Source organism: Callorhinus ursinus, unplaced genomic scaffold (genome assembly GCF_003265705.2).
Source record: "Callorhinus ursinus isolate GAN/ISIS: 27379988/994484 unplaced genomic scaffold, GSC_fseal_2.0 scaffold57, whole genome shotgun sequence".
Lineage (NCBI taxonomy): Eukaryota > Metazoa > Chordata > Mammalia > Carnivora > Otariidae > Callorhinus > Callorhinus ursinus.
In genome coordinates this window covers 4718782-4743315 of record NW_027397119.1, presented here as the reverse complement: position 1 = coordinate 4743315, position 24534 = coordinate 4718782, and the positions used below count along the sequence as shown (strand labels likewise).

Below are 24534 nucleotides of genomic sequence, written 5' to 3'. Positions count from 1 at the left end.
TCATTCTTAGTGTTTATTTTTGCCATTTCTTTTTCCCTGCGATTAATCATGACAAAGTTTGTCAATATGATTAACCATTGCAAAAAGATAACTTTTGAGTATGATTATCCTCTCTATGATGTGTTTTATTTCATTAATTTTTACCCTTTGTTGTTTTCTTCTGAGTTTTTAAATGTTATTCTGTTTTTGTTTTCATTTTTTTAAAGATTTTATTTATTTATTTGAGAGAGAGAGAATGAGAGATAGAGAGCATGAGAGGGAAGAGGGTCAGAGGGAGAAGCAGACTCCCCACTGAGCAGGGAGCCCGATGTGGGACTCGATCCCGGGACTCCAGGATCATGACCTGAGCCGAAGGCAGATGCTTAACCAACTGAGCCACCCAGGCGCCCTTGTTTTCATTTTTAAAAGGTTATTTGCTGTATTAGTCAGGATGGGCTAACTGTCATAACAACCTCCAAACCTCAGTAGCCTGATAAGATACAGTTCAGTGGACTGGCAGGCATGACCTTGCTCTACCTGAAGGCATTCAGGAGCTTGAGTTCCTTTCATCCTACAAAGGATTCCTTGCATCTAGAAAGTGGATGCTTGCAAAGGAAATTTAAGGGTTAGACCCAGAAGCTATTCACATTACATCTGCCCACACGCCATAGGCCAGAACTCAGTGTCATGATCATATCAACCACAGGAGGCTGGATAAATTGTCTCTGACACGAATTCTATCTCACTGATTTTGAGCCTTTTTTTTTTTTTCTCTTTTAGAGTAAGCATATAAGCCGAAAATTTCCTTCTACATTTGATTTTCACTGAAGCCTACAAGTTTTTATGTGTAGTTTTATTATTATTTGTTATCCTTAATTCTAAATATGTTTCTGTTTTCCACTATGCTTTTTGTGGTTGTTGTTTGAATCATTAATTATTTATAAGAGTATTTTTTAATTCCCGATTGTATGAGATTTTTTTCTACATATCTTTTGTTATTGAGTTCCAACTTAACTGCATTGTGGTCAGCGTGGTCTACATAATGCTGATCATTTAAAGTTTGTTCAAGCTAGCTTCATGGCCTAGTACATAGCAATTTTCATAAAGGTTTCATGTGTGCTTTAAAAGAATGCTATTCTCCATTTGTTGGGCACAATGGTCTATGTGTATCCGTATATCAAACTCATGAATAGTGCTGCTCACATCTATAACCTTGTTACTTGTTTGCCTGCTTGATATATTATTAACTGCTGAAAGAAGAGCGGTACACTATCACAATGATTAGTTATTTTTTCTTGTAATTCTATCAATTCCTGCTTTCGCTGTTTTGCAGCTGTATTTAAAATATATTTGGGGGCTCTGTGTTGAGCCCCAGCTCAGAATTGTTATATTTTCCTAGCGACGTAAACATTTTAACCTTTTGTAATTACTCCATTTATCTCTAGTAATGGTGTTCTTAAAGATTTTATCTGTTGCCAATAAAGTTATATCAAGGGTTAGTTTTTATTTGTTTGTTTTAGTTTTAGTTTTTGGTTTTGACTAGTATTTACTCAGAATATCTTTTTTCTGTTCTTCAACTTTCTACCTTTTGGAGTCCTGTATTTAAGTGTGTCTTTTTTTTTTTTTAAAGATTTTATTTATTTATTCATGAGAGACAGAGGGAGAGAGAGAGAGAGAGAGAGAGAGAGAGAGAGAGAGAAGCAGGCTCCTGCTGAGCAGGGAGCCCGACGCGGGACTCGATCCCAGGACCCTGGGATCATGACCTGAGCTGAAGGCAGACGCTAACGACTGAGCCACCCAGGCGCCCTAAGTGTGTCTTTAGTAAAGAGGACATAGCTGATTTTTAAAAAAATCCAGTCTGATGATCTTTGTCTTTTAACTGGAGAACTTGACTTACACTGTGATTCCTGATCATTTCTATTTATTCATATTTGTCCCGGTATTGCTGTTTCTCCTCTGTCTTCCTCCACCTCTCCCCACCTGCTGTCACTCTTCTTCTTCCTCTCCTCCCTCTTTCTCTCTTACTTGCCCTCTTTTGGATTGATTGAAGTTATTTTTCTCTTTCTGGATTTTGTTTGAATGTTTTATATTCTGAGTCTAATTTTAGGCATTACTCTAGTTATTCCCAATATGTGCACTTAAAATTTAAAGATAATAACTATCTTTCAATATTTTATCTCTGATCACTCCTACCCGAAATTATGTCTAATTTTTTTCCCAGGATTGTAGTCTCTTATTAAATATTATGATTATTATTACTTGCAGCCAGCGCTTTTTATTTACCCAAATATTTAAAATCAGCCTCGCTGATCATTATTTCTTGCATCTCAGAACTTCTTTCTAGAATCATTATTCTTCTATCTGAAGTGCAGTATGGAAATTATTCTGAATTTTTGGTAGTAAATTCTCTGTTTCTGTTTTTCTGAAAAAGTCTCTTTTGAGCTTATAATAATAAATGCAGAAAAGTAAAATTACTGTATTACTGAGAGATTTATACATGGGAAAGCAATTTTAATACATATTAATTCATTTTTTTTGCAGAGATATTATATCAACTTATAGACTAACAGTGTATGGAAATTTATATTATTTGACACACTGGATAATTCTTTTTCTTTTTACTTTTTGTAAGATTTATTAATTTAGGACACCTGGGTGGCTCAGTGGATTAAGCGTCTGCCTTCAGCTTGGGTTGTGATCCCGGGGTCCTGGGATTGAGTCCTGCATCGGGCTCCTTGCTCAGCGGGGAGTCTGCTTCTCCCTCTCCCTGCTGCTCCCCCTGCTTGTGCTCTCTCTCTCTGTCAAATAAATAAATAAAATCTTTAAAAAAATAAAGATTTATTTATTTTAGAGAGAGAGTGTGTGTACATGAGAGAGACAGTGCATGCAAGCAGGGTGAGAGGCAGAAGGAGAGGGAGAGAGAGAGTCTCAAGCAGACTCCCCACTGAGCACGCAATCCGATGCAGAGTCTGATCTCAGGACACTGAGATCATGACCTGAGCTGAAACCGGGAGTCAGAAGCTCAACTGACTGAGCCCCCCAGGTGCCCCTAGATGATTCTTTTTAATGCTTGCTAAATCGAGTGGTAATAAGTGGCACATAATTGTAAAATCTGCTTATTTTTATTTATTTATTTATTAGATTTAAAAAAATTTATTTGTCAGAGAGAGAGAGAGAGAGCACAAGCAGGGGGGAGCGGCAGGCAGAGGGAGAAGCACGCTCCCCGCTGAGCAAGGAGCCTGATGTGGGCCTGGATCCCAGGATCCTGGGATCGTGACCTGAGCCGAAGGCAGACTCTTAATGGACCAGGGGCCCCTGCTTCATACTTTTTTGATAAACTACCTGTTTCCTCTTTGTGCAGTTGCATATTACAGTGTCTCTTTCTTATTGACTTATAATTCTATTTATTATTAAATTTATTGTTAAATGCTGTAAATATTTTTCTTTTGTTTTTTTAAAAAGATTTATTTATTTATTTGAGAGAGAGAGAGCATGAGCGGGAGGGGCAGAAGGAGAGAGAGAAAGAATCTCAAGCCGACTCCAAGCTGAGCAGCGATCCCGAAGAGGGGCTCTATCTCATAACCCTGAAATCACGACCTAAACTGAAACCGAGAGCCAGACACTTAACCAACTGTGCAACCCAGGTGCCTCTGTGCTGTAAAATTTTAAAACTATTTTGCCATTTGCCTTTTAACTTTGTTTATGGTCTTTTTAAAACTCAAAAGTTATTTTGTTATATAATCAACTCTATACAAAGTTTTTATATTTGATATACAAAGTTTTTGTATTTGATGTAAAAAGCTTGGCAAGTCTTTTTTCCAGCACCAAGGTGAAATGGATAACAACTCATTATTTTTCTTATTATTTTTACATGCATGCTCTATTACTGTCTCTTTAGTTCATCTAAAATGTATTTTGGTGTATGGTATGAGGTAAGCCTTGACTTATTTTTTTCCAAATAGTTTATTAATTATCCAAGCGCCATTTCCCTGCTTATTGAAAAAGCCATTAGCTGTTGTAAATAATACTAAAAATTTCTTTTTTTTTAAATTTGTTCAGATAAAATTTTTCTCCCAACCCCCATGGAATTAGGTAAATGGCCTCAGTCCGGTATGACTGGAAGTTGCATTTACTTCCATTTCTGTACGTTTGCCTCATAGTCCCCCTTCTTTCATTTTTATTCATTGAGTCAAGAGAGGAAAAGATATGTGTGTGGTTGAGTCTCTGTATGTGGGTCTTTTGAGAAATTGGAGGTGGCATTACCATCTTAAGGAGTAATCAATAAATATTTGAGCTTGCTCAATGCCAGGGACTAAGTGAGAAAAGGAAGATCTAAGAATGAATAAGGGCCAGTCGCTACTTCCATGGAGTCGATATTCTAGTTGGAGAGGAAACAGACTCACCCGTGTGCAGGAGCACAGATGAGAATGGTAGCGGACTTCTCAACAAAGCTGTAAGTCAAAAGATAATGGAGTGACATCTTTGGAGTACTGGGATGAAAACAAAGAACTGTCAACCTAGGATTCTATGTCCCCCCCATTTTTTTTTCAAAAATTAAGGACTGGGATCATGCAATGTTGGCTTAAGCTGAATCTCTTGGGACACGTGTGGAAAACAGGGTCATTTCTGTAGTGCCCCAGCTCCAGAGTAAAATCTATGCTCTTATTTTTTATTAAGGCTTATTTTTGTAACACACACACACACACACACACACACACACATCCCAAATCCCCCCCAGAAAACTTCTCAGTGGAATCCTCAAGATTTCTGAAGTGGAAGAGTTATACTTTAGAATATTTTTTCTTTCTGCAATGTAATCGTAGCTGTTATATACATCTCTATTCTGATATTACGTTCAAAAGTAGACTTATTGTTTTAATTTTTATTAGTAATAACATGACATGTATGAATATTGTATTTGGAATTAAGCACTTGAATTCACTCATTACTTCAGTAAGTATTTATTGAGCACTAGTATGTGCCCGAGTTCTATCTACGTGCTGGGGATAAGTAATAAACTAAGTCCCTACCTTTATGGAGAGTAATAATGAGTTAACATTTAATTCATTTTATCAGCTCATTTCCCCAAATATAACACCCTGACTTCACCAAGTTTTCTGAGATTCTGATCTAAAGAACTGCTATCTTTTATAGAACAAGTCATCTGAAGGAAAGAGTGGTCCATGATGTATTTTCTCTTTTATAGTTAAAACAACTGTAAAAAGAGGAGAGGAGTTCTGAGGGTAGAGACTAAGACTATATAGGTATAAGACTAAGACTAATTGATTATTCCTTAATCCTTAATTTCCTAGGACTGTAGACTCATTTACCTTCTAAAGCTTTTGACGGCACTTGGCAGCCCCCTAGTGGCCAAATCCTCTACCTGACAAAAGTCTTTGCTATGCTGAGTTGTTCCCGTGTGAAGTGTACTCTTGTGTGTAACTTACTTTGAAATGTATTTAAAAAACAATAGGATGGATTAATGGATGAATAGAGAGATGCATAAGCGGTTAGAGATGTGATGAAGCAGATACAGCAATGCTAATTGTAGAATCCAGGTGATGGGCGTATGGGTCACTGTATCATTCTTTCAGCTTTTCTGTGAACATTTATATAATAAAACATTGAATAAATATCTCTCTGGTAGGCTCTGGAAAAAATGAAGGGGAAATAAAGACTTTTCCAAATGAATAGTAGCTGAGAAAATGCATTGTCAAAAGACCTCTTGTCCAAGAAATGTTCCAAGAAGTTCTTTAGGCAGAAGCAAAATGATACCAAGTAGAAACCTGGATCCGCACAAAGGAATGAAGAACACGGCAAATGATAAATATAAATGGTTTTTCCTCATTAAAAATATATTTAAAAGACAATTGAGTTTTTAAAGCAGAAATAATCATATATTTGGGGTTTATAACTTATGCATAAGTAAAAGGCAGGACCAAATAGCACGGAGGATGGGAGGAAGAAATGCAAGCCCCTGGTGAGGTTCCTACTTTATACTAGAGGCATATTATTTGAATGTAAACTGTGATAAATTAAAGATATATATCATACACCTTGAACAAATCCACAGTTTTGTTGGCTAGGTCAACACTCCTTTCTCAGGAATTGAGAGAACAAATGGAAAGAAAATCAGTAAGGATATAGAAGATTCAAACAACACCATCAACCAACTTCACTTAATCGACATTTGTGTAACATTCCCCGCAACAAAAGCAGAATGTGCATCCTTTCAAGTGCACAGAGAATATTTAACAAGACAGACTGTATTTGGGACCATGAAACAAGTTTCATTAGATTTTAAAAAGGTAAAATCATAAAAGTGTGTTATCTAACTGCAGTTAGAATTAAAGTCAAAGTCAAGAAGGGACAGCTGGGGAATCTCACCTATTTCAAAATTAAATGACACTCTTCTATGTAATCCATGGGTAAATGAAGTCATAAGGTAAATTAGAAAATAACTTGAACTGAATGAAAATGAATACAAGTGTCAAAACATGTGGATATAGCTAAAACAGCATTTAAGGGAAGATTCACAGTATTCAATGCTTATGTGTTATAAACCAATAAAGGTCTTAAATCTGTGATCTAAGATTTGACCTTAACAAAAAGCGAGGAAAAAAAGAGCAAGTTAAACCCAAAGTAAGCTGAAGAAAGGAAATAACAAAGGAGCAAAAATCAGTGAAATTGAAAACAGAAAACTAACAGAGAAAATCAATCAAACCAAAAGTTGGTTCTTTGTAAAGATCAATAAAATGGATAAACCTGTAGCCAAACTGATTAAGAACAAAAGAGAAAAAACACAAATCACCAATATTAAGAAGGAAAGAGAAGATATCACTAGAGATCGTACAGACAGCAAAAGGATAATAAAGGAATATTACAAACAACTTTATGCTGTTAAATTCAACAACCTAGATGAAGTGAATAAATTCTTTGAAAGTCACAAATGATCAAAGCTCATTCAAGAAGAAATTGATAGCCTGAATAGCCATATATGCCTATTAAAGAATTAAATTTGTGGTTACATCCTTCCTATACAAAACTCCAGGCCCAGTGGCTTTATTGGTAAATTCTGTCAAACATTTGAAGAAGATACTATATCAATTTTATACAAACTTTTCCAGAAAGTAGAACAGAAGTAGGGAAGACAGAATCCAAAAACAGATCCACACATATACTGTGGCTTGGTTTTCAATGAAGGCTCCAAGGTAATTCAGTGGGGAAAGGAAAATCTCTTTCTAAATATGGTCCTAGGCCAGTTGGATAATCAAGGAAGAAAAAAAGAAAGCCTCGACTATTATCCCATGCCACAAGCAAAACTTCACTCAAAAGGGATAGATCTAAAAGTAAGAATTAAAACCATAATACTTCAAGAAGAAAACAGGAGAAAATCCTTGTGACCTTGGGTTAGGAACTAGTATTCTTAATTTACAGATGAGGACTCAGTCATTAAACAGGATAAGGAACTTGCTGAGGTCACATTACTAGTTAGGTAGCAGAACTAGTCTCCAAACCCTTAAATTCATACTCAAGATTTGACGTAATAACTGGCAAGGGTTTTGGGCTTTGTGTGGAAGTGAATGAAAATGCGCACGACTGCTCCCTTCTTCTTCACATTCTGCTCTGGTCATAGAAGTATGCAAGCCCCCTCCCAGGGACACACGGCCTCACTTGCCCCGGATGTGAGCACTACTGTCCACCACCACACAGACGCTGCTTTCCACGGTCTTGGGCCAAGTTGTTCAAACCAGGCCTGTGCTCATAGTGTTCTCCTCTCTGCAGGCCCGCTTCCTGCTTATCCCTCAAGGATGCTACTGCCTCCTTTAGGAAACCCTCCTTGATGCACTCAGCCTGCAGGTCTCCCCTCCTCTGAGGTCCTCAGGACTTTCTTGGGGCTTTTGTTAGTCTTATTTCCCTTCCGGAAGGTGGGCACCTTGAGGGCAGGTCCCATGTCTTACTTGTCTTTGTACCCTCCTGCACAGCGCCTGCTCGGGGCCCGTCAGATGAATGAAGGTATCTTGAGAAGCCATCACAAGTTAGGGTCTTTTGTCCTTGGATCTCCTTGGAAGGTCAGGCCCCCACTGCACCCTCAGAAGTGGAGACCGGGCTCTCCGCTCATCCTTGCTCTGGGAGTCCCTGTTCAGGGCCAGGCAGGCCACAGACAGTGAGTCATCCCCTCTGTGCAAACCCCCACCTCCCCCCATTGCTGACGCTGCAGTCTGAGCTGAAGCCCTGCCCTCCCCCCACTGCAGGATCCCGTAGCACAAAAAGGACTTAGAATAGTTCACATGGGCCGAGGTGGTCAGCCACTGCCTCGCAGTTTCTAAGAACTTCTTTCTTTGCTCCTGGCCCCAGTGCGGCCGGCTGCCGGAGCAAAGCAAAGATGCAAAGAGAAAACCCAAGGAAAACAGCTCTCGTAGGTTTCCCCGGGGGCGGTGAGCAGGAGGGAACCGTGGCCTGTACAAAGTCATCTAGTCCATCCCCCTGCATCGGGGGGCACTCTTGGTCTATTTTGGGTGGACAGTTATCTCTGGCATCCAGAAAGCATTCCCTGGGTTACGTGTTTCCCATGCCTCAGAAAGGTGTTTTTGACAACCACCGTCCACCCCTCCTGGTGGCTTGGGCTCCCCCGTCCCTGCGTCTGACCTGCGGTTGGGCAGGAGAGGAGACAAGGGAAGGCAAAAGCCTGCATCCCAGCAGAGGGAGTGAAGAGCACACGGTGTCAGGCCACTGGCTAGGCTTTGGAGCAGACACGCTGGGACAGAGTGGGGCTCAGCCTTCCTGGGGCTCCCTCCTTCTTCCTTCTCACCCCCCAGGAACTCTGGGGTGTTTCCTGGGAGCCTGGGAGGTTCAGGGGCCTTGAGGACGGAGGAAGACAAGAGCTTCCGCGGGAGGTCACATAGAGCTCCTTCTCTGAAAAGGGAAGCATCCCATCCTGTGTGTGACACAGGGCAGTGGGGGCCGTAGAGGAGGGGAGAAGGGGCCCACAGAGCCCTGAATGAGAGCCAAATCCCCATGTGATGGTCTCTCTCGGCGCCTTCTGACAGGGGCGCCCAGATCACATCCTGGAGTAGGATTTTCCCCAGCCCAGACTCTTTCTGGCCCCAGGGAAGGAGAGGCAAAGGCCCTGGCTCTGTGTTCCCCACACTCTAACACCCAGGAAAGCCTCTCGCTCTGTTGCTCACAGGCTTTTTGCCAGAGGTGTGCGGGAACATGGGTGAGGAGTGAGGGAGGAGACTCTCCAACCCTTCTCTGATTTCCCGCCCTCAGAAGCCATGGCGCAGAGCCCACCTGTCCTCCCCGAGGGAGCCTGGTGTGAAGGCTCTGTGGTGGGGATCTTTCCTCCAACACACCAACCCCAAGTTAACTTGCAGATGACAGGCTTGTGTCAGCCTAATGCTTTAATGATGTAAAGTACAGAAAGCCCCCTCCACACGTGCCCTGGATGCCCTGGCCCTCAGGTCCTCTGACCTCCTCATTCCTCCCTCCTGTGCTCACAGCAGGCCCAGCTCTTCCTGCTCTCCCTCCAGGAACCCGCTTCCGGAAAACAAGGATTTGGCCTCCCTCTTGCAGACAGGTTCTCTCTGGATCTCCCGATCTCCCGATCTCCCGGAAGAAGTGGAGAAGAAAGAAGCCCCCGTGGAGAGAGTGGAGGAGGTTCGTGGTCATGTTCAGGGACTTGGCTTGGGGTGGAGAGGTTGAATGTCCTCCCCTCTTCTTTTTCTTCCCCAAAGGACTCTATGCCCTCCTGCTCCTCACTCCTGCCTTCCTGGGGCTCTGGGCACGACCAGTGTCCTCCATCCTTCAGGACCATCTCTCTGGGCCAGTGTGGGTGTCAAGAGAGAAGTTTCGGGGATCTGTCTTCATCCCACGGCTGTGGAGCCAGACAGGGCCATCCCGGGGTGAGGCGGGGCTAGGAGCTAGATTCTGCAAGACACAGAGCACCGGGATATTCCGGCGGGTCCTGAAGGAACAGCTGCCGAGGGGCCACCCCTGTTCCGCGTTGCGGTCAGGCCCAGGGGCTCTTCCAGCAGGGGCCATGGGTTCAAATGCAGAGACACCGCGTGCTCTCTGAGCTTGGGCAAATTCCTCCCCTGGCAACCCCCCACCCAAACACTTTTTTGAAAACAGCCTTTTCAGGATGAGGTGTGTGCACGCGCTGGGGCACCTGGCAAGCGGCTTCCCGAGGGCCTGGGCATAGATGCCACAGAGAAAAAAGATGCTCTGGTTCAGCGCCGAAAGGGCCATTTTTGCACAAAGGTCAATTCTGAATAATTTAAAAATGTTTAGGGGTTACTTTGTTTTCTATTCAAAATATAAGATGTTTTAAGTACTCTTAAGGAAAAATGTTTTCTTATTAACATAGGTTATTTGCTTTACTGAAAAGGAGACTACCAGTAAGGAAATCAGCAAGGCTTTTGGGGCACTAAGTGTCTGTGTCTGGGCATATTTATGAAGGTATAACACAGAAGAGAGAAGAGGCCCCTTTATCTCTCGTCTTGAAATGTGTTGCAGGCCATCCTGGGGAGCTTAGTCGGGGGTGCATCGTCCCTTAAGCCAAGAGTCAGTCCTCAGTGATCTAGTTCAATACTGCATTTTGCAGACGGGTAAATCAAGGCCCCAGGAGGGCGAGTGACGGCCCAGCTGAAGTCACAGAGCTCCTGTGGAGCCACGGCGGTTAGAGGACCGTGGTATCCTGACCTCCAGCCCAAGCACTCCTGAGGGCACAGGGAGGGCTCCCTGAAGGCAGGCAGGTGGCTGCCCCTCTGATTCTCCTTCCTGTCCCCCCCCTCTGCCAGGGCAGCACCTTTACCTGTGACAATGAGGCTGGCGGTGCTGATGGCCTGGCCCAGCGCATTCTCTGCCACGGCCTTGTACCGGCCGCTGTCCTTGGGGGAGACGCTGGGGATGATGAGGGAGCACACGCCCAGCACGTCAGTGCTATACACTGCGGGGTTTCCCGCCAGGCTCTGGTCGTCCTTGAACCAGGTGACATGGGGCCGCGGCCAGCCGTGCACAGCACAGCTCATGCAGCACTCACAGCCCTGTGGCAGCAGGTGGGTCCGCAGGCCCACCAGGAACCGGGGCTTCTGGCTCAGGTTAGGCTCCCGGTAGCTTGGACACCTCACTGGGAACCTGTCTGTGGCAAACACCGGGGCGAGAGAGAGAAGGGTCAGTAAGCAAGGAAGGGAGGGCCGAGGCATGAGTCGGGGTAGCAAGCTCCTGGTGGAACGTAGGCACGTTCTGGGTCCTTCCGCCACAACTTACCTGTCAATTTGGCCCTCACAGCTTGACTCACTTTTTTATCCTGTTCTTAAAATACATTTTGGATTTTATTTTTTATTTATTCTTTTATTATAAGCTAACACCCATTCACTGTGGACAAACCAGAACGTGTAAGAAAGTCAAAAGGGGAAGGAATAAAAACCAAGCATAATCTCACTGCCTATCAATGGCCAGAGCTAACATTTTGGTGTGGAACCTTCCAGACATTTTTGTGTTTTAGAAATATGGAATCACGCATTCAATTTTATAATCTGCTTTTTTCTAGTGATTACTTTGAAGGTCCACCATCTATTTGACTGTAAAATATGCTTGGTTTTCAGAGAAACATTAACCTCTCTTTGCCGTAGGCCTGCTGCTTATTTGAGACCCCACCCAAAGGCATCCTGGACATGCAGACACCCACAGCCCTCTGCTCTCTCCAAACCCACCCTGAGTCAGGGACACAGAGGACAGCAGTGCAAGTGGGTTGAGCCAGCTGGGGAGGTGGGGGAGGTGGGGGGAGGTGGGGGAGGTGGGCAGGGTAACGGCTCCTGGTCCAGCTGTGGTGGGGCCAGCAACACATTGAGCCGCACTCGGCCACCTCTGCTGGGGCTGCCCCGGATGCAGCCCGCATCCCCAAGAGCTCACCTCGCTGCCGGGGGATGCACCAGGGCTGGCTGGTATCTGAGGGCAGGCTGGCCCCCAGCTCGTTCTTGGCCACTACCCGGAAGTGGTACTCGTGGCCAGGGAGCACTCCCAGGAGGGTGAAGTGGTTGGTGTGCATGCGGTCGGCCGCCTGGCACCAGGGCCCGTGCGCTGAGGAGCGTGTCAGCACCTCGTAGTACAGGGGGACACCCCCAGTCTCGTCCGGAGAAGGCTCCCACTCGGCCGTCACTGTCCCGGGCACGTTCTCCTGCAGGCGGATGGGCCCGGGCGCCTTCGGGCATGCTGCACGAGAGAGCAAAGGCAGCTGAGTGTGGGGGGGGGGAGCCGGCAGGCACCCCAGAATGCCCACAGGCTTCTGCATGCCCTCCCCCAGGTCCCCAAGTCTTCTGGGGTCCTGGGGAGTGCAGCCTGCCCATGCAGGCAGCTGGAGCCCCCCAGAGAGAGCTCAGCTGGGGGTCTACAGTTATCTCTAGAGGGTGGAAAGCCTCTCCAACGAGAATCATTTGAATTCACCCTGGCTTGTAAGTAAAATGACACAGGACGTGGACAGTGGAGGGGTTTTCACAAGACCAAGTTGCAGAACCTCCATTGTTAGCTGTTGGTCATTTCTGTATTCCAGAAGCTCCTCCAGCGTGGGCAGGGGCTGTGTGGGAGTCCCAGTGGGGAGGGCAACATTTATCTTGTACAAGGACCACAGACAATCCTTCCAAGGCTCTTTCAGGTGAGGTAATGGTGGTGACTGTCTTTGTTCACTGGCCGTCACAGACCGGGGAAGGGCTGTGACTTAACTGTCCCTAAGTTCCTGGGGCAGAAGGATAGTGGACCCCCATGCCCTGTCCCACCCCAGACTCTCCCTCTGCCTTTCCTCCTTTCTTTCCTCCAGCTCTTAGGAAGGGCTGGTGGTGTGGTCACCTTGTATACCCAGGCTTGGGAGAGTAGCTGAGACCCGTGACAAGGCCAGATGGAGAGCTCCATGCCTTGGCTTGTGGCAAGCTGGTGTCGGGAGCCCCTGCCCGGGCCGGCCTCACCTGCCACCCTGAGGGAGAAGCGGTAAGCCGCCTCCCCGCCCTGCAGGTTCCTCAGCACCACAGTGTAGAGGCCACTGTCTGAGAAGCTGGCCACAGGAATCAGAAGCTGGGTGAGGCCATCCTTGGTGGAGGTCACATTACTTTTAAGCAAGGGCAAGCCGTCCTTCAGCCAGGTCACCTCAGGCATGGGGAAAGCCTGGGAAATGAGAGGAAAGAAAGACAAGGAGGGGACGTTTTGTGGGAGTGATGGCATTGAAGCTGGGCCCAAGGTGTAAGCGGGAAGAAGAGCATCCCCAGAGAAGAAATGTCTGAGCAAAAGCCCAGAGTGGGGAGGTGCCTACTTAGGGAGAGGCTGGTTAAGAGGGGGTGATCCAGGGAGGTATGGAAGGGGGTGTGGGGAAACGAGGAAGCAGGAAAGGTGGAGTAAGGCAAACCCCCAAGTCCCCATGAGATTCTCTGGCACTGGTCACACTGGGCATCAGAGTCAAATGGGGATGCCAACTGTAACTTGCCTCACAGGATTGTTCTGAGGACTGAAGGAGTTAATAATACATGGAAAGCATAGAGAACAGGGCCGAGGAACACTCAGTGCGTGTTAAAAATTCTTGTCACCATCATTGTCCTTATTATGGTCTAATAATTAAGAACATGTAATTTAGAGTTATAGCTGGGTTTGAATCGGGTCCGGCCACCTATGAGTTCCCAAACTGATGATGATGATGATGATGATGATGATGATTTTAATAATAATAACAACAACAATTAGTAATAGATAACACAAACTGGGTGCTTGCCATATGCCAGGCACTACTTATGTGCTTTCAATGTGTTAATTCCTTGAATCCTCAGAAGAATCCTTGGAGATAAATTACTATCATCCCCACTTGACAGATGAGGAAGTTGGAACACAGAGAGGTTAAAATATTTCTCGGAGGTCAAACAGCTAGTGAGTAATGATGCTAGAATCTGACCCCACGCAAACTGTGCTTCCAGCCCCCACACTGTACGGTTATCCTATCTCTACAGGACAGGTGGTGTTGGTGGGGGATCATCCTGAGTCAAACACAGTTCATGTGCTTGTACAATACTCAAACTCAGACTCAGGTCATTCTAAAGTCAAAAGGGACTATCCATGCTGCAGCCGCACTGCATTCCCAGATTAAGTAAGGAGGGAGGTGGAGGAAAGTGGGCCCCGTAGTTTAGAGGTGCAGTAACAGGAGCTACCACTAGAGGGACCTATAGACAAGTGCCCAATGGCCAGTGGCCAGGTGAGGATCGCGCCTTCAGGGAGGACCCTCTTCCTCACTTCTGGCCTGATTTCCAGCACAAGCCCGGGCCACTGGCTGGGGACCAAAAAGGAGGGAGGTGAAAGAGAAGCACAGGGTGGAGTCTGGCTCCCTTGGCCACTCTGGGCTCCCCTCCCCATCCCCTATTAGATATACTCACTTTAAAGGAGACAGGCACACGAATGGTGTCCCCAGCTCGGACCATCAGCAAGTCCCTTGTGCTGGAGTCCATGAGGAACTTGGGATGGACTGGAACACACAAGATGTCTTGTCACCTCCCTCCACTCTTGGGACCAGTCCCAGGTCTCCAACAAGGCAGAGCTGGAGGGGGATGCCTGGGCCAGACTAATTGATGCAGAGATCCATGGTGGGGGTCAGGGAGGGGCTCTGAAGGAAATGTAGAGGGAGCTGGGAGGAGAATCCTGGGGGAGGGGCAGGGAGCTGCAGGAGCTGGTGGGGAGATGCTAGCCCGGACGGAATAGGAGCTGAGAAAGGAAAGCCATCAGGGAGTGGGTTAGGCCAGAACAGAGGACAGGGAAAAAGTCATACAACTCTTGTTTTGCAGACAAGATAAACACTGATCTGAGGCAGGAAGTGACAGGCTTGAGATCACATCCAGTTGGGGGCAGAGCCAGGACAAGTTTCCAGGATTCTTGACTCCAGGTGCAGTGTGCTGTTCATTGTATTTGTCTCCCTAATTGTTACTGTGATTGTTACAACTCGGGCTTGTTGGGATGGCCCAGGTCAGAAGCTTCCAGCGATTATAACCAAGGGAAAAGACAATCCACTTTTGGATAATAGGGAGCTGGGTGTCTTCTCCTCTGCACATGAACCGCATGTGCCAAGCAGCACTCATACCATCTTAGGTCACGCTCGGGAAGCAGCAAAGAATCCTGGAGAGAGCCTGGACTCTGGAGTCAGAGTCACCTGGTTTAAATCCTGGCTCTGCCACGTACCAGTGGTGTGACCCAAGGCAAAGCACCTTTGACCTCAGGTTCTTTATCTATAAATTGGGGGTAAAAACATTAACCTTGTAGGATTTCTATGAGTTGTAATGAGAAAACATTTCCAAATGGGCCTGCCTAGTCCAGTGCCTGGCTCATAATAGGTGCTTGATAAGGGGCACTTTATTAAACTGGGGAAGGGGATCTTGGCTCAGCAAGTGCATGGTTGCTGCTCAGAGGTCCCTCTCGGGAAGGGCCTGCAGGAAGGGGAAGGTGATGGGACTCACTTGCAACTGGCATGACTTGCACTAACGTGTCCAGGGCGGTGGGCTGGCCAAGGCCCCCGTCGTTAACTGCTGTCACCCTCACGAAGTAGCTCTCTTGGGGCCGAAGCCCTTTGGCTGTGAAGCTGGTGACTGGTACGGTGCCCTTGTGGCAGGGGATCCACTGCAGACTGTCTGAGCCACGTAGCTCCACCACGTAGCCCTGGGCTGTGTCCCCATCCTGTGCATCTGGCTGTTCCCAGCTCAAGGTGATGCTGGTGTGCAACGTGTCTATGACTTGGAGGTCCCGCACGGGCCCAGGGGCTCCTGGCCAGTCCCGGTGGGAAGGTCAGGAATGGCATCACCCTCTCTTGAGGGAGAGGCCACTCCGTGTGGATATTCATTAGTCTTCCTGTGGGAGGCTGGGAATTTCTTCACCCACCTGTCAACCCACTTCCCCGAACTACCCTGCTTGTAATTCCTGAAATCTGGCATCTTAGTTGGTGACTTCCTGGGCTTCAAATGCCTGAAGACTAGAATTCTGTATCTTTTGATTCTGAGCTCTAAGGTAGTCAAGACTGCCTTGTGGGCACTCAGCGCATACTTATCCTTCACCTGTTAAGTGGGAAGGAAAATAACACAAGCCCTACCCACCCACAGGGGTTCTGGAGCAAAGTTGTGATGTGTGTGAAGGGTTTTGTACATTGCAGAGCAGTCTCCCAAAGCTGGTTGCACAGTGGAATCTTGTGGCTAGCCTTAAAGACACTGGTTCCTAGATCCATCCCCAGAGATGTGGATTGCATTAGTCTGGGGTACAGCCCAGGCAGCAGGAGTCTTAAGAGCTGCCTGGGTGTTTCTAAATTGGGGCTAGGATAGTGTTTCTCAAACTTAAATTTGTTTGTAAACCACCGGGGGATTTGGTTAAGACTTCAGATCCTAATACAGAAGGGCCTGGGTGAGGTCTGAGATTCTGCATTCCTAACAAGCCCCCAGGTAATGCTGCCAGTCCGAGGATCATGCTCAGTAGCGAGGGCCTAGGAACGGTCATGACTGGGGCGGCTATTGTAGGACACCCCTTATGCTACTTGCTGTCTCCACTCTCTATCAGTGATGAGAGAGAGAGAGAGAGAGAGAGAGAGAGAGAGAGAGAGAGATTGATAAACTAGGATGGGGTTGGTCCACTTGCAAGGAATAAAATGCATGTGTCACCTTTCCCCTCCCCGTTGCACACTCTGCCCTTTCTAGGACCAACCCTTAGGTGCCACTCGATCCGTTAAACTTGTACAATGTTCTCTTTTTGCTAGATTCAGTCCAACAGCCCAGACCCATACACACTGCACCAGGCCCTGTAGGGATACAAAGGTGCTCTCAAGGTGACCACATGGCCAGTCCAGCAAGTGCCAGAAACGTGCTGCTCCCTTGGTGGCTTGTCACTAGCAGGCTCATAAGGGCCCATGAGATAAGACACTCATAAGGGGCATGCAGAGCAGCATTTTCTAAGCCGTATGCCTTGGAATGAGGTTTTTGAGGGCTGTTTTGTGGAAAAGGCATTCTCTACCCAAATTTGGGAAATTTGGCTCAAAGTAGGACAGATCCCTTTCCTGTAGGACTTGGAAATCTCGTAGGCTAGGTGTTAGAAACATCTTTGATCACAGATCTTTTTGGCTGTTTGTGTTGTTTTCAACATGTCCACTGACATCTTTCTGTGCCTGGATGTCTGAAATCACAGAGAGGGAAATGCTGTTCTACACCAGAAGCAGAGGCCAGGATTTATTTACCTAGTTCCTGGCACAACGTTAGCCATTGTGATGAAGATGATCAGCAAAGATCTGCTGGACAGTCAATGGTGAGGTTCCACGGCGACCTCCCACCTGCCCCACGGCAATGACAAGCCCTCACTGGGGTGGGTGGATGGTTGTAGGATGGGATCAGGTGGGCCAGCTCGAGGACTGACCTACCCAAAGGCTGAAGAGTGAGTAAAGTGACCCCGCTGCCTGACCTCTAGGCCTGTTTGATCGCAATTCCCCGGGCCCCTAAAATATGCCTTACCCCAGAGGCCCTTCGGCCTGTGTCTTCCAGCCTTCCTGACCACGTCCTTCAGGACCGGCCCTGACCTTCCTACAGCCCCTGTCTTGTTCCACGGGCTCCAGAGCTATCCCCTGCTCATCACCACCGCCACCCCCAACCTGGGTTGGTGCTCTACTTACTCACGGGGTCCCGAGCAAAGACAGCATCCGAGGGGGGCCCAGGCTCTCCGGGACCGGAGGGAGACACAGCCGTGACCCGAAATTCATACGGACAGCCCTGCCGCACATCCGTCACGGTCCACCTCCTCCCTGTGAAAAGCCCACCCCACGCTTGTCCCCCTGTGACAGGACCAGGCAATGGGCACACAGATGGCCTGGTGCCTCCGAGCTCTGGAAAAGACCGAGCCTAGGGCACTAAAACAGTCCTTCTCTCCAGCCAGCCAGCTAGGGGTGACTCGGGTGTCTCCAAGGTAAAAACAGCACTGCTCAGGGTGTGAGAGGCCCCAGTCCCTGTCTGGTTCTGCCACTAACTTGCTGGGTGGTCTTGGACAAGTGCCTTAATCTCCCTGGTTCTCTCTGCCTTAAAGACTTCTAAATGTTGCTATAAATTTATATAGATTTATAAATAAAACAGAATGACTAGATAGTGAAGTTGGAAGAATGCCCTTAGTTCACCAGCCTCTTTCCAAAGATGAGGATCCCGAGGTCCTGAGTGGCACAGCCCTGGCTAGGAACCCGGGCTCCTGACAACCTGCTCGGGGCTTGGAACCTGTTCTTTCTTCTGCAAATGTTGCAGTGGCTCTCTGGGAGTTTCTGAGTTCTTTCTGATTTTGGAAAGCAGTTTCCTGGACATTGTGGGGAAGTTAGTAGGACAGGGGACATGTCTCCTCATCTCATGGATGAGAAAGGTAAGATCCAGAGAAAAGAATGCACTGCCTGAAGTCAAGGCCAGAAGCCAGGGCTAATTGCTCCATCTCTGGCTTCCATCCCGAGACTTCTGTTAAGCCAGGGTTTCCTAGCCTTGGCACTACTGGCATTTATGGCCAGATCCTTCTTTGTTTGGGGACGTGGGGATGGAACCGGAGTGTGACCCTGTGGATTACAGGATGTTTAGCAGCTTTTTCACACTAGATGCTACTCCCCACCTTCCTGCACTTCAGTTATGACAACCAAAAATTGCCAAATGTCCCCAGGGGGTGAAACTGCCCCACGTGAGACCCACTGTACTAAAGGGATCTGGCAAGATGGTGCCACAGGACCCTGGAGCCAGGAGGTCCTCTAGGGAAGCTTTGGAGGCCAGGATAATGTGGAGCATCCATTCAGGCGCACTCACCAGGCACAGGCTGGGCATTCACTGCTGTCCAGATGTTGCTTCCCTTTTTGCGCTTCTCGATCAGGTAGCCCAGGATGTGGGCACTGCCAGGGCCCCGAGGTGCCGCCCACGTCAGCGTGATGCCCTGGCTGGAGGCCGACTGGATGGCTGGGCTTGAGGGGGGCCCAGGGAGAGCTGGGGGGCAGAGAAGGTGCAGGTCAGCCAGAGGCCAAGGAAAGATGCCAGCTCACAGCAAGGTCCTGGGGGAGGGGGAGGGGGGCATCTGGGAGTGGGTCACACTCTATTTTTTCCTAGGGAATGTCAGGGGGCGCTGAGCCAGCCTACCCTAGGACACTGTTCTGGCTCTGGCCTAGGAGCCTAGAGGCAGCCCTTAGGCCCCTGAGCCTTCAGTCCCCTGATAGATTGCTCCAGAGGGAGGGCATCTGATGGAGGATGGTACCTGCCCTACCCAGCTTCCTGAGAAAGTGGGCTCTGCTTGTCTACCCCTACTCCCAGAGAGCCACTGCTGAGAGAAGACCCCACAAACCTTGTTTCCTGATTGCCTGCGAAATCCCAAATGAAGCTGACGTAAGGAGTCTCCACAGTGCTCTACAAGGGCCCCAAGACACCCCCCCCCACATCCCTCAGTGCCTGGGGCAGCCCCGCCCACCCCCTGGGCGCGGTGGCAGCCCAGAATGCTAGGGCCCAGTCCATCCTCCTACCCTCAGGAGCCACCAGCACCTCTGTGGACTCCAGGGCCTCCCCCGCCCCCTCAGAGGTCACAGCCCGCACTCTGAAGGTGTATTTCCTGCCCTGCTCCACGTGGGCATCGGTGAAGGCCGTGTTGTCTGCGGGGGGCTCGCCCACCTTCAGCCAAGTGCTCCGGCCAGCTTGCCGCCGCTCCACCACGTAGTGCTCCACGGCCCGGCCCCCGCTGTCGTCTGGGGGCCGCCAGTGGAGGCAGACCCCAGCCCCCTGGAGATCCTGTACCTCCAGGGGACCTTGTGGGGGCTAGGGCTTGTCTGGGGTCCCACAGAGAGGAGCAGGAAGAGAAGGGGGGGTCAAAGGAGATGGAGGGGAGTGGTGCTAGGCTTCCCCCCTCATCAGCGGATAAGCCTGCCATGGGGGAGAATATCCAGAGAGCCTTGGACATTACCTGGAAGTGTCCCTGGTCTCCACCCCCCAACACACACATACACCCCACAGAGGTGACCCAGAATGCACCACTGTGGCTGGTACAGGCAGTCCTAACTTGCTGGCACCGCCCAAGGCTGGGGGCCACCATCCCATCCCAGAAATGCCCCCCCCCTCCCCCGGGGCCCAGTGCCTTAGCTCCCAGAGAAGCACCACCAGTGGGAGCCCAGCCCTGTCTTTATCTAAACTGCTGCTTCCTAACCAGTCTGAGGAGGGGAAAGGGAACAAGGTGAAGTAGGTTTGGATCTTAAACAGCATGCAAATGAGGATCAGAGCAGGGCAGCACACTCTGGGCCTCCCCCTGCTGGCAGGGAGATCCCAGAACCCTGGGACCCTTTGGGCCTTGGCTGGGGAGAAGGCTAGGACTGGCACCTATAACTTGCAGGGTGAGCTCAGCCTGCACAGAGCCGCCCTCGCTCCTCAGTGTCACGCTGTCCCGGTCACCATCCTTCCTGCCAGCGCTAGGGAGGCACAGCCGAGTGAAGCCGTCCCCCAGGGCCACCTGCGCCCCCGGGGGGCTGCTGCCGCCCACCACTTCAGCCCCGTCCTTTTTCCAGGCAGCCTGAACTGGGAGGCGGCTCTGGAAGGGGATCTTCACTGTCACCGGCTTCCCAGCCTTGACCACCAGGGGCTCTCTCAGTTTCTCTGTGACATTGGGGCGATCTAGAGATATAACAGGGCCAGGGAGTCAAAGGCAGCCAGGGCACTGTGCACCCGGGCAGTGGGGAAAGAGGGACCCGGAGAAGGAAGTGTAGGCTGAGAGTAAAGAGAACTACTAAGGGGATGAATGGGCTTCATCTGCAGCAGGAGGGACCAGGACTAGACCTCCCCAAGGACTTCCTGACAAAGAACAGGGAGGATGTGGTCGGCTTTTTTAAAATCACCTTCTCAGACTGAGGATGAGATTAGGCACCGGCAGCAGACTAGCCACACAGTCAGGGGTTTAGAGGTGGAGCATAGCACCTGCTGCAGGGAGCCTGCCGAGCAGGGAAGGGCGGGCTGACCCTCACCGTGGACACTCAGGGTGGCCTCGCTCCGCTGGTTGCCGGCTACAAAGGTGTACCTCCCAGCCTGGGTCCCTTGCACATGGGCAATGAGGAGCCTGTGCACAAGACCGTCTTGCTCAAAGATGACTCCATCCTGGGCGGTGAGCTGCAAACAAGGGCCACGGAGGAGCCCTGTCATCCCCACCCCTGCCCAGCTCCTCCAGGTGGTTGTGGGGGGGGGGGCAGGGGGGGGGGGAAGCAAGGCCCCTTACTAATGCAATGTAGGAATTATAATAAGAGCAGTGTCAATGGAATGCTTGTGATGCACCAGGCGTGTACTAGTGCTCTCCATACGCAGTACCTCATTTAATGTTGCAACGACCTTATGAAGTCAATACTGCTATTGGCCCCATTTTATAGATGCAACCAGAGGTAAGTGGCAGAGCTGGGATCTGAAGCCGGGCTAGCTGACGCCAAGGCCTGTGCTCTGAACCCCTGTGACATCCATTCTCCTGGGAGGACAGCCGTGGTGGACAGAAGGGCTGTTCAGAGAGAGGAGAGGTCCCGTCTGGTTGGGCTGAGGTGGCGTTTGTACCACGCCTTGAAGGACAGTAGAATTCCACAGGTGCTGGGACAGGACAGGCATTTTGGATGAGGAAGAGGCATTTGGGAGAGGAAGGGGTATGTCCGGGGCGGGTGGGGTGAGCAAAGAGGATACACACCCACCTAAAAACCCAGTTTTATTTTAAACATACCAACATGCTGGCTATTTAGACTTCTCCCAGGGTAGGTGCTTTAGTAAAATGAAGAATAAAAAATCTTGGGGCGCCCGGGTGGCTCAGTCGGTTAAGCATCTGCCTTTGGCTCAGGTCATGATCCCAGGGTCCTGGGATCGAACCTGACATCGGGCTCCCTGCTCAGTAGGGAGTCTGCTTCTCCCTCCACCCCTCCCCCCACCCCGGCTTGTGCTCTCTCTCAAATAAATAAAATCTTTAAAAAAGAATGAAAAATCTTTCTTGCAAAGCCCCTACCTTCTACTCTTCATTGCTTCACCCCCCCCATCCACACCCCTCCCCCTACCCATAAACTGGTCAGTAAAGCATGGGGGGCAGTACCTCGACTCCATCTTTAAACCAGGCACCCGGGCCCAGGTCGCGGGTGAGGGTACAGGAGAGCATGGCATCCTCTCCCTGCTGCACTTCCGTGTTAGCCAGGCCCTGGGAGAAGTGGCCCTGGGGGCCTGGAGAGACACAGAGGGGTCTGGGGGCTGGATTTCCCCCAAGGCCCAGCCTCCCAGATCGTGGCCTACACTGAGCTCTGGGAGGCCACCATGCCCCACTAACTGGGCTGAGCCCGTGCCAGCAAAACCAAACTGGTTTTGCTAGGCTGGTATAGGGGACCTGGGGTACAAGGTGGATGCAGGCCCCCCCTTGAGTGACACAGATGGGAAGTCTGAGTAACCCACAGAGAGGTCTCAACAGCTCCAGTTCTTTGGACATAGGGTGTTAAGACAGAGACCCAGAGACCTCTGAGCCCCATGTGGCCTGGAGCCCACCTCCACAAGGAGGAAGAGGTTGATTTCTGGATGGGAAGAGATCCCTGAAAAAGGGGGGCACTGGCAGGGACAAACTCCCGGGGCTAGAGGCAGAATTGAGACCCACCCAGTCATCCCCGGCCCCCTTGGCTCTACCCCACTGGAGCCATTTCCCTGAGAAATACCTACCTTGGGCCTCCTTGGAGAAACCGCCAGTGCCAGGCTTGTATCTGGATCTGGGACTCTGGGTGGCATCCCTCCCCTGGCCATAGATGTCTGACCTGCCCTCCAGGCCATGTCTCCAGCTGCCAAGATGACTTGGGGGCTCCCAGCTCTGGTCTTCGTGCAGAGTCATCCCTTGGCTGTCTCTGTCCTCTCCTCCCAGTGGCTGCCCCGAGCCTCTGGCCTCATCTGCTCCCCTCTTTGCTGTTCCAGGCTCCCCCCCTGACGGTCTTCGAGACCTGCTCCTGAGCTGGCCAGGCCTTCTGTCTGACCCTCCAGACTCTTCTGCTCCCCATCCCTCATACTCCTTTAGGGCCCCTGGACCTTGGGCTTTGTCATTCTCAGCCCCCAGAGACCCCTGATACCCCAGGGGCCCTCTTTCTCTTCTTTGTCCTTTGTCTAGCTGAAAGCCCAGGCCCTGGATGCCCCCAGATCTGTCCATAGAGTCTTTTCTGCCCACCGGACCATCTAGACCATTCCAGGTTCCCTGAGGCCCTAAATCCCCAGGTTTTTGGGTGAGGCCATTCTCCCTATCAGTGGAATTCCCCTTTTTCAAGATGCCCGAGTCCCCCGAGTCAGTAGACTTGCCCCTTCCAGGACCTGAAACTTTGCTATCCAAGAACCATGGGTCTTGACACCCACCAGACCCTTCTTGGCCTAGAGCACCCTTCCTGCCCCTGAAGCCCTCTGGCCCTTCATGGGTCCCCCTGAAAGTGGCATCTTTGTCTTGCAGAGACCTGGAAGCTCTGGAGTCTGGGGACTGATTCCCAGCACCTATCCTGCCTTGGCCAAACCCCTGGTCTTCCCTGCCTGGGACCCCAGTGTAGCTTACCTCTTGTCCATCAGCAGAACCTGACATTGATTTACCCCTTTCCCCAGGCATCCAGCTGTTGTCCAGAACCTGACCTGTGCCCACTGAGTGCCCGCATGTTGCTCCCATCCTTCTGCCTCCCAGCGGTGAGTCCCCACCTGCCTGAGGTGCCAGTTCCCCCAGGCCAGCTGCTCTACCCCTATCTGCTGTCCCTGGCCCTGCTTTCCAGAAGTCCTGCTCATGTCCAGATCCCAGAGCAGTTGCCCCTGCCCAGGTCTCGCCCTCCACTGCCCCCCGACCATCAAGAAATCCAGAAGCCCTCATACCCCCTGCTTGGTCTGCAGACCTGCCCTCCCTACTGGGAGCCTCTCTGTCCCCAGGAGATCCTGGGTTCCCAGCAGCATCTTGCCACTCTCTGACACCTGATTTTCCCATAGAACCAAAGGCTCCCAGCACCTCAGGAACCCCTGAGGTTCCAGAGCCCCCGAGATCCTTCTTGGAGCCTTGCCCGTCTGAAAGAATCCGTGGCTCACCTCGAATCCCCTGCATCTCTGGGCCCCAGGGGCCGTCCCTGCATGCTGTGCCATCAGCAGGGCCTGGCATTCCGGCCATCCTAAAGCCCACTCCAGGACATGCTCCTTTCACAAACCCCATTCCTCTGCCCCTCTCTGAACCATCCTTGGAGCTTGTGCCACCATCAGACCTCTCTGATGCTGTCCAGTATCTTGACCCATGCTCTACGGCTTCTTGGCTGCTGGGTCCACCTTCGTATCCCACTCCAGGCTGTGTGTCTGTTACTCTGAACTTCCCTGAACCATCTCTGTAGCCCACCTCACCTTCTGACCCCATTTCTCCAGATCCTCCTGAGCCTCCCCTATAATCAGACTCACTTGCTGACCTCAGTCCCCTAGCACCCCCCAAACCATCCCTATAGCCTGCTTCATTCCCTGATCCAATTCTCCCAGAACCCCCCAAACCATCCTTATAATCTGTGTCACCCTTTGACCCAATTCT

At 49.8% G+C, this 24534-nt stretch overlaps 1 protein-coding gene across 1 annotated transcript; it reads right to left on the bottom strand.

Moving 5' to 3' along the window:
• Nucleotides 1-9376: 9376 nt before the first annotated feature.
• On the bottom strand, nt 9377-24478 carry LOC112811151 (immunoglobulin like and fibronectin type III domain containing 1). Its single transcript, XM_073884566.1, is given in 13 exon segments — nt 9377-9909; nt 10796-11122; nt 11896-12195; nt 12942-13137; nt 14388-14476; nt 15459-15761; nt 17642-17770; nt 18795-18968; nt 19496-19795; nt 20340-20630; nt 20978-21119; nt 22069-22193; nt 22677-24478. Coding segments are annotated over 13 exon segments (4083 nt in total). The 5' UTR covers nt 24370-24478; the 3' UTR covers nt 9377-9895.
• Nucleotides 24479-24534: the final 56 nt, after the last annotated feature.